General features: G+C 38.7%; 1 protein-coding gene across 2 annotated transcripts; it reads left to right on the top strand.

The window, feature by feature from the left end:
* Positions 1–28: 28 nt before the first annotated feature.
* On the top strand, positions 29–9,955 carry tgfbrap1 (transforming growth factor, beta receptor associated protein 1). 2 transcript variants are annotated; one of them, XM_087793944.1, is made up of 13 exons: positions 29–237; positions 1,467–2,182; positions 3,253–3,447; positions 3,534–3,688; positions 4,935–5,017; positions 5,103–5,283; positions 5,352–5,509; positions 6,513–6,570; positions 6,637–6,780; positions 7,203–7,343; positions 8,065–8,221; positions 8,296–8,741; positions 9,471–9,955. In XM_087793944.1, the coding sequence occupies exons 2-13, from the start codon at positions 1,486–1,488 to the stop codon at positions 9,657–9,659; spliced, it is 2,604 nt and encodes an 867-aa protein (XP_087650070.1). In that variant the 5' UTR covers positions 29–237; positions 1,467–1,485; the 3' UTR covers positions 9,660–9,955. The 2 variants fall into 2 exon arrangements, with proteins under 2 accessions (XP_087650070.1, XP_087650071.1); XM_087793945.1 differs by having other exon boundaries at positions 41–237; positions 1,472–2,182.
* Positions 9,956–10,081: the final 126 nt, after the last annotated feature.

Raw genomic sequence — 10,081 nt, 5'->3', positions numbered from 1 at the left:
AGTGGGAAATTCGTCACCAACTGCTCTTGAACGCAGCCTTGAATCACCTGCACCCAGGCTTCAGTGGATGGGCGGCGTTAGTGCAGGAGAGAGACCCCCCTCCGGTCCAAACATTTCCCACGGAAGGATGTTTAAATCGACTCTGTTGGTCTTCATGGACAATCGGATTTGAAAACCCCAAGGACTCGCTCGCCTTCTGCGGTCCAACTCTTCCGCCCCTCGTCTCCGCCTGCAGCGGTACGTAATGCCTGCTAACGGTCAACTAGCCACAGAGTTGTTGCGCAAATGACAGCTTGTTGACCAAATATCATTTATAGACACAACATCGGTGTTTAGTTACAAACCCCCCATAAAATTGCGCAACCTGCTCCTATTGCGAGTTTTCCGTGTCGCCTGTTCAATAAAAGGCGGTGTTAACAAGCTAACTAGCATCACTTGTTCAGACAGCTACGTGTTAGCTAAGTTGCTATAGATCACAGATGCAAGTTTTAACAAACGACTCACAAGTCGACGTTTGCTAAACTGTAACATTAAACTAGTTGATAGTGGATATGTTACCAGAGTTGTTTGTTTGGTCTTGTTTTTAGCCTTTTTCTGCAAGTGACAGGCTAGATGTTTAGCTTTAGCATTTCGTACCAACATCTGTGACAGTCATGGTGTTGAACACTGTATGAAAAAACAAAACATTTATTTACGACAAAGTAGGTCTCCTATTTTGGAATATACGTATCAATTCATTCATCCAATCCAAGGTTCATTAAATATCTTTAAATATTGTTATTCTTTTATCATTATTGTTCATTATATTTTTTGTTCTGTTATTTTTCTTGTTGGTATTATTTTTAATATGTGTACTTCATGTCCTAATATAATATTAATGTACAGTATGTACAATATATTTGTGTCAACTACTTTGACCATTTAAATGTCCCCAATGTGGAATGAATAAAGGTGTATCGAATCAAATCAAATTATGTCCTTGGCTTGTATTTGAAATTGTCTGTCACAGATTACATGATTCTTGACGGAGTCATTACTGTTTTTTTTTTTTTTAAACCAAAACATCAACTTTAAAAGCTGGAGTAGACTGTATCCTCTTGTCCTTAGTCATCGCTGGGGTCTTGCAGGATTTCATGTGTTTCGTCTAGCAGCCTGAAGTTAAATCACAACACAATAATTAACAAATGCCTTTGAATGTTTACCATATGCTTTATTGAAATATAAACCATAACAGAACTATGATGGAAATGGTGCTGTTGAACATTGATACAGTATCGTGAAGAAAATATATATTTACTAACACCCCTTATCAATTGTGTGATGTCATATGTGTCAGATACTACACTATGTTACTCCCACATATGATAACAATACGTCATATCGGATGGTGTCTGAATAGAAAGTGAAACTAAGCCGCACATGGGGGAAATTCCACATATTCACTCTTCTTTTCTTCTGTCCTCCAGTGTAGATGTCTTGGTGGAGATGAGTGTGAAGGCCTTCGAGCTTGTCCCCGCTGTGGAGAAAGACCTCCTCATGGGCGACAAGACTCGTATCAACATCGAGTGTATAGAATGCTGCGGAAAGCACCTGTACGTGGGAACCAACGACTGCTTCATCCACCACTTCCTGCTCGATGAGGTCAACTCATCGAAAGGGAAACTAAGCTACTGTGCCCAGAAGCTGCTTCACAAATACCTGGGTCTCAAGAAGCCAGTTGCAGAGCTGCGGGCTGCTTCTGCATTGGAGCGTCTAATAGTTCTTTGCGATGGCATGGTTTTTCTGATCGATATGGTGACCCTAGAGACCGTGCCCTCTGCAGCGGGGGGTGGCGCCAAAATAAGAGGAGTAGCAGCATTTGGTGTCAATGAGAACCCGGTGAATGGCGACCCCTTCTGCGTGGAACTGTGCGTGCTCTCTTCGAAGCGTCGGACAGTACAAATTTACATGGTGTACGAGGACAGGGTGCAGCTGGTCAAAGAAGTGACTACACCTGAGCAACCTTGTGCCGTCAGTCTGGACGGATACTTTTTATGCCTGGCACTGACCACTCAGTACATGATCCTGAACTACAACACGGGAACCTCCCAAGATCTCTTCCCTTACAACAGTGAGGAGAGAAGACCGATCGTGAAGAGGATAGGCCGGGAGGAGTTCCTCCTGGCTGCACCTGGTGGTCTCGGTAAGTTTTATTTAATCATAAACATAAAACCATCATGAGAAATGAGATGAGTGAAATGGACTGAAATAACAACAGGGGTTCCTGTTGATTCTTAAAATATTAAATTCAGTAATCTACAAATAAGGCTTTAATTCGCATTCAAGTGAATGGAATCCAATTTTCAAAAGCCTTAAAAATATGACCCCACAAGTAAGATTGTTGTTTAAAATCTTAAAATATTTGGTAAACATTAAAAAAAATGTAATTACCATAGCCATAAAAAAAAAGGTGACGCGGTTGAATTCTACTTTAACGCTACAGTTCATGTAGCAACTTTGGAAAAAAGACATTGGTTTAGGGCAAAATGGGGAAATATTAATCATACAATGATAAACCTTTTGTTCATGGCTAAAAGCTTTACCCGACCACAAGTACTTTGTGCAGGAAAATTGTTAAAATCAACACAATGGGATTTAAGAAAAATATTATTGTAAAATAAGCATTTGGGTACCTTAACCTATTGTTATTGATGTGATGTTTATTCTTTCCATATTGGTTGATTTTTCAAGTTGTTCCTGAATTTAATTTCAAAATGTATTTAAAAAAGTATTGAATTAAACTTTTCTTAAGCTCAAATCAACCTTTTTTATACAGCACTTTAAAACAGCCGCAGTTTACTCAAAGTACTGTACAAAAAAATAAAATATTGTGCAAAATAAAAACAGTCAAAAGCACTAAATAAAACAATATACGAGATATAAACAATACAATCAAATAAATAACAGGCACTAAAACAGCTACTGAGTCTCTTGCTGTGTTAAAAGAAAATAAATAAAACTGGGTTTTAAGACGAGTTTAAAAATAATGCTTTAATGGTTTTAAGCTGTAGAAACCCTTTAAAAACATAGTATGTCTGTATTTTAAGCTTTCAAAGTAAAACATATTCCCAGAAGTAACATTTGAACCCCTTTAACCCGGCATTGTTAATGATTCCTACACTTAGTAGGAATCATTGCTACAGTTCGTAGGAATCATTAACGATACCTCAGATCAAAAATATGCGACCTATAATGACACGTCTCTGTTCCAAGGAATGTTTGCCAATGCTGAAGGAGCGTCCCAGCGTGCCCCGGTTAACTGGTCGGAGAGTGTGATTGGAGCTGCTGTGTGCTTTCCTTATGTGGTGGCGTTGGATGAGAGCTTCATCACCATTCACAGCATGCTGGACCAACAGCTGAAACAGACCCTTTCATTCAGGGATGGACACATCCTGCAAGACTTTGAAGGTTTTTTTCTTCTCTTTGCACCACTCAGAATACGTCCAATGTACTATGAGCAGGTTTTTAATCAGGTTTTATATGCATTTTTCAAGGAAAGGTAGTTCTGGCCTCCACTAAATCTGTGTATATCCTGGTACCACTACCACTGGAGCGACAGATCCAGGACCTGCTCGCCAGTCACAGAGTTGAGGAGGCACTTGCCCTAACTGAAGGAGCACAACAGAATATTCCCAAAGACAAGTTCCAGGTAGCTGAATATGTTTTTTTTCAGAAGAACTGGATGATAATAATGTCAATGATTCATTTTTGTTGATAACAAATTTAGAAAAACTTAATTTAATGGGTTTAGTCCTTCTAGATCAGCAACCCTCTGATTCGACTCACTGAGTTTTTCGAAACTAATTATTTCTATAATTTGGATATTTAATATAATTGTTCACCAGGAAAATCCACCTTTTCCCCCACTTTTGGGTCCTGATCCAGCAGTTGAGAGTAAAATGGAGTAGTTGACAATTTTCAGTGCCGCAAATTAAACGTTATAACTGTATGGGTTAAATAGGTGTGATACAGAAACTATATTTGCTCTTACAGGCACTATATCTAATCTTCACATTATCGCCATTTTCATCATCTTATTAAAGTGATCTGCTCTCACTAAAGATGGATTGATTTTCCACCATCCATTGACTAGTTGGCGTTAACTACATGAATTGTTTCGCCACTTTCTCTCAAAATATAATCTGTTTAAAACAAAGCTGTTAAGAAAGACCTGGTTAAGATGGATAATATATCCTCTGACACACAAATTGCTTTGCATAACAACATAGTTATAAACAAACATGAGTCAGTTCTATAGGAAACTGCAGTAAAAATACAGTACAAAACATTTTTAATGCTTAGAATGATGTTCAAACTTCAAACTTCACTCCTTTTCTACTCACCCTCATGTCGACTCAGGGTTGGGATTATTTTCAGAGTAATCTGTTTCTTTTTAGAGTGAAAATACATTTTTGTCTATAGTTTATATAGTAATGGCATAAAGCTAAACAAAGTAAGTAATCCTTGTATGGCATCATATTTTAATTTTGAAGTCAAAACAGTTTTGCGGCTCCCAGTGTTTCCTTAACTGTATGAAACGGGTCCAAATTGCTCTTTGAGTGCAAAAGGTTGCCGACCCCTGTTCTAGACGAACAAAACTGTGTTTTTAAATGAGGAGAGGAAAGTGTTTTTATAGGTTTTATAGGAAATAAACTTAAATGTTTGCATGATATAGTTATTCTACTTTTGCCAGAAGGATTAAAGAGGGATTTACATCACTCAATTTAAATGGACAAATGCTCTTGAGGGAGAGTTTTCACTCCAAGATAGTGGTTTTCTGACTATATCAAATAAATTCTGTTGGATGGTTATATTTAAAGCAATGTTTACATAACATGATAACATGATCCCTGTTTCAAATAATCAAGAGTGTGTTTTTGGCTCTGTCTTTCCAGATTTTGCACAAAAGAATTCTTCAGCAAGCAGGTTTTATTCAGTTTGGGAAACTTCAATTTTTCGAAGCTAAAGAGCACTTCAGGTAAAGCTTTAAACTTCTGAGGCAAGGCCACATTCTTCTTCCATCTCAGATTTTAAGCTTTGGATGATATTATTTTTTCCTGCAGAAAGGGTCAACTGGATGTGCGAGAGCTCATTTCTCTCTACCCACTGCTACTTCCGTCCTCATCATCATTCACACGCTGCCATCCTCCTCTTCACGAGTTTGCAGATCTGAACCACCTGGCTCAAGGGGACCAGGAGAAGGTCCTGCGATGCAAGACCTTTCTTATTAGTTACTTAGGCGAGGTAAAGCGGAGACGAACCCACCACTGTGTTATGTTGGAGTGAGTAAGAGTGTTTTATTCATCTTTCAGATACGGAGCGCCGTAGTCAACGGTTGCAGGGAGGACGTGGACACGGCGCTGTTGAAGCTCTACGCCGAGCAGAATCATTGCAACCTTCTGGAGCTTCTGTCTTCAGACAACTCTTGTCTGTTAGTCGATTGTGTCCCGTGGCTGGAGAAATATCAGAGGTGTGTTGGAGCTTTTATCCTTTCCAAGTACTTGTTGTACTTGTTGAAACAATAGTCTCTCATTTTAATACCACATCAATTAAAATTATTGTGAAAACAAAATGTAAAAAAAGGCAGAACGCAATTGAATTATTATACTGATGAGGTAACTCTCTTTTCCTTTAAATTTCTTTCGCGTTACTTTTCTTATTCCTACAACAAGATTTGTATTGTCAGTTTCCTCCAGACTTTGAGACGGATGCAGTTCCCTCAGATATTTCAGGAAGGAACTCATAATTGTTTAAATATTGGTTAAAAATATTGATTCTTATACCAAAATATTACAATTTTTCTTCTTCACGATACCGTATTCAACAGCACTGTATCCATTTTGAATCATTATTTTTATTAAAAACTAACTGGTAAATATTTACTTGATTTCACTTGTATTCTTTCTCTTGTGAAATACAAATATGGATCCCGGATATTGTATATCGATATTCTTCCTCAATATATAGGGATATGACTTTTAGTCCATAATATGACTAAAAGCCCTAAACCCTCTGTTTGAATTTCGTATACTTATGTTAAGCATGCAACAACATTGTGTGTTTGCTATGACAGTTTTCCTACAGTTAATTTTTAAAAGGAACTCATTCTAGACTGTAGTTGTTTTTGCTTCATATATCTTACTTTGCTTATCCGATGTTGTGGTCACCGCAAGATTCAAGACACATTCCTAGTAAATACACAAAGTTTAGGTAATAAATCGACACTTCTTCTTGATACTTTTGGCAGACATCTGCTTTGTTTTAATTCATTTTTCTGGTGTCATGTATAAAGAAAAAATGCACAATTTTATCTTTTAAATCAACAAGAAAATGTAACTTCTACCGATTTGTCGTTTGAAAAAACAAAAGGATATAAATCGTAATATTGAAACTGATGACAGAGTCAGACAAGTCAAGCAATCTTTATCCACATTGCAAGGTTGAGAGAAAACTTTTGCTTGATTTCATTTCAGATATTTTGCTCTTGGCTTACTCTACCATTGTAATGGACAGGACTCGACAGCCCTCCAGGTGAGAAGAGATTTGATGAATGAAAACCATTTTTTGGTTCTCAACTCCTGTTCGGTTCCTCTGCAGATGTGGACTCGTGTTGTCGACGGGGATCTGCTGGACTCTACTAGATCAGATCTCTATGAGTACATAGTGGACTTTCTCTGTTCCTGCTCAAACGTGGATCTAGTGTGGAAGTACGCTGACTGGGCCCTGCTTAAGAATCCTGCTGTACGTCTCTGTTTAACTGATCACTAAATGCATTCAGAATGTTTCTATGATTATATTTACCTGCCCAATGATGCACAATATAAGCTTTCAATTCCTTGTACTCTCTTTATTTCTTGGTAACAGTGAATTGCTCAATTATCAGAAATATGTAATGAATTCCTGAATCTATTTACATTCATGAGATGTATTTCTTTAAATGATTTAATCATTTTAAACATGTTTTGACTCAATCCAGCATCTATCGTCTAATTTTGTTATGCATTGTTATTGTAAATAATCTGCTTTGGAGGGAGGTGCAAATGATGACGTTGCTATTAAAAAGCCTTTACTGTTAAAAACAGTTAATAAAAAAAGAAAAAGTTGTTAAAAATGTAATATCATTGGTTTACATTGTGTAACCTAATTTTTTTTGGTGTTGACAGAATGCGGTCCGCATCTTTACCACGAGGCCTGATAAAAGCGATCAAGATGTCAAACCTGGTGATGTCATCGAGTACCTGAAGAAGCACAATGAAGCGCTTCTTCTCTATTTGGAACACCTGGTGCTGAATAGACGGATACAGGTAAAACGACATTTCATCTTATTAGAACTAACGTGAAAACCCAACTTTCCTGACTCACTCGCATGTTTCAAAGATGCAGTTAGTTCCTCATCATGACCATGTTTTGAAATTATTACTTTATAAAGTTCTCCCTGTCTGAAATCTCGGCGAGGGAGAGGTTACGAGAGTCCATTATGAAGTAATAATGGCTTCACTCCTTCTCCAGCCAGCTGTAATCACGCCCGCTTTGTTTATACAACAAGTCCTTTCGGGGTAGAGACTTCAGGCATTGATGAAATCTGAAGACAAACCTCGATGTTTGACACAGCAGAGAGGGGGTGGTTATTGTAAACAAGATTTAATCTCCAGAAAAACAACTTGTTTTCAGTGGGCGGGCCTTAAGCAAGTAAATATTTCAATGTTTTGTACAAACGGACACATACTGATGAGTACAATAGAGTCCAACATCTATTTGAGACACATTATACTATTAAATCTACACATTAGTTGTTACCCATGTTGTAATGAAAAAAAACTCACAAATCTGAACTGTTTTCAAGCAAATGTGTTGTTTCAAAAATTATTTTTTTAACTCGAATCTAAATGAACTTTAACTGCATGGATTTTGACGCATCGATTAATAGTGTCTCATTAATAACAAGTTTACTTCCAACAGAAAAGATTCTGACTGATTTTTTTTTTTTCTCTGTTTTGTTTCCGATGTGATCTGATCCAATTGAAGGAGGAGAAGTTCCACACGCAACTTGCCATGTTGTATCTAGAGAGGGTCGTGTCTTTGCTCTCAGAATCTTCGTCCAGCGAGAAGCTCAACAGAGCCAGGGGGAAACTACAGGCCCTGCTGAGGGAGTCGAACCTCTACTGTGCATACAGTCTTCTAGGTAAGGAGGCTGGGACTGTAGTTGTAGAAGAGACTTGTTCATACACATCCTTATCCATGTTTTGTTCTCATAAGGTCAAGTGGAGAAGAGCGACGTGCTGCTGTTGGAGCGTGCGACCCTGCACGGCAAACTGGAGGAGAACGAAAAAGCTCTCCACATATTGGTGCACAAACTCAAAGACTTCAAGTCCGCCGAGGCCTTTTGCCTGTGGGCCTCCGCCAGTCGGGATTCAGAATACGGCCAGCAGCTCTTCCACCTCCTCCTGAAGGTGTATCTGGACTCCAGCGGCTCCTCCGCGGGGAACGGAGAGTTTGAAATGGCCGCCGTGGACCTCCTCAACCGGCACGGAGAGGCGTTCGACGCGGTCCAAGTGCTGGAGCTGCTCCCGGACGGCTGGTCCCTGCAGCTGCTGCGACCTTTCCTGGGCCGGGCCGTCAGAGCCAGCATGCATGCCTTCCGCACGACGGAGATCGCGGTCGGGCTGGCCCGCTCAGAAAACGCTCAGTTGCTGCACGACCGGGTGAGAAACACACCGACCGCGAATGGTTTTTTAGGATTATTAAAGCATTTTAAATTCATTAGAAAAACATCCCAAGTATTATTTTATTGATGATTCTGTTTACCTAATTAGGTAACACTTTAGAATGAGGAGCAAATTAACTATTAGCTACTTATTCAAATGAGCTACTTATTAACCATAAAAAGTACTTAGTCACACCTTGTTCATTGGGACTATTCTACCCTTAATAACATGATATTAAGGAGTTCATGCAGAACAAAACCTTAATTAATATATAAAGGATGCTGTTAATATTCTACAGTTGTACCTTTTCGCCTTTAAAAGAGACTGTATTATTAAAATGTAATTACTTCTCTCACGGTACTAACACCTAATAAGGGGTAAATACTTAATTACTTCTTAATTTACTGTTAATAACCAGTAATTAAGGTGTTCAGAATAGACTCATTAATATCATGCTATTAAGGGTAGAATATAGTCACAATAAACGAGGTGTGAGTTGGTACTTTATAATGTGTAATACATGACTCATTTTCTGTTAATACACATGTGAATATGTAGCTCGTTAATACTTATTATCTGTTCCCATTATAAAGTGTTACCAAAAATGTAAATAAAGATATTTTTTCACATTTGAAGGAGCATTTAAACAGCAACTATTGGTTGAAAGAATGTGTGTAACACAGAAAACTCTGGGTATTGTTTTAAAACACGTTTTTTCCTTTTCAGTTGAAAGCACGAAAGAAACCGATCTTCGTGTCGGAGAAGAAAGGATGTCATCTGTGTCACAACACCTTCAGCGAACCCGACGTGGTTATTCTGCCCGGCGGGGTTCCAGTTCACGCCCACTGCGTCGCCCGGAGAATCAGAGACTCCCCCACAAAGAGACAATTAGCTAATAACAGTAATCACACATGAGGCCGGACGCCATCCGCGGCGCGTCGGAGAGAAACTAGATGAGCTGTCGAGCCGAGAAGAGGCGCAGACACGACCGCAGACGTCTGCCCTGGGTGTCAGGACCAACACTAATTGGATGATTTCGAGGGTGAGAAGGGTATTTATTAATGTGCTGCAATTTAACAATGAACTGAAGCTGCCTTTTTAATCAATGGAACCGTCGAGCAAACTCACCCACTGTTCTTATCTGTGTGGTAGAACTACGTTTGTCCTGGTCTTTACTTGCAATTTTTAAATACAAAAGAGAAAGAAAATGAGATCGAAGAGATGGTTGGAATTTGAATTTTCCTCTGATGCATGAAAAAATGTTCCTGGTCAAACAAGTTACTGATCTACAGATCACTCTGACTCATACTGATGGTTATAATGATAAATAAAAGTGC

Source organism: Callionymus lyra, chromosome 6 (genome assembly GCF_982586985.1).
Source record: "Callionymus lyra chromosome 6, fCalLyr1.hap1.1, whole genome shotgun sequence".
Lineage (NCBI taxonomy): Eukaryota > Metazoa > Chordata > Actinopteri > Syngnathiformes > Callionymidae > Callionymus > Callionymus lyra.
This window is presented reverse-complemented; position numbering and strand designations above follow the sequence as displayed.

What these genes read in the sequence shown, in the direction of transcription:
- tgfbrap1 (XM_087793944.1), top strand. Translation starts at nt 1,486, where the DNA reads ATGAGTGTGAAGGCCTTCGAGCTTGTCCCCGCTGTGGAGAAAGACCTC. An exon ending in GGCTGCACCTGGTGGTCTCG is followed by an intron (nt 2,183 to 3,252) that starts GTAAGTTTTATT and finishes CTCTGTTCCAAG; the next exon opens with GAATGTTTGCCAATGCTGAA. An exon ending in TTCCCAAAGACAAGTTCCAG is followed by an intron (nt 3,689 to 4,934) that starts GTAGCTGAATAT and finishes CTGTCTTTCCAG; the next exon opens with ATTTTGCACAAAAGAATTCT.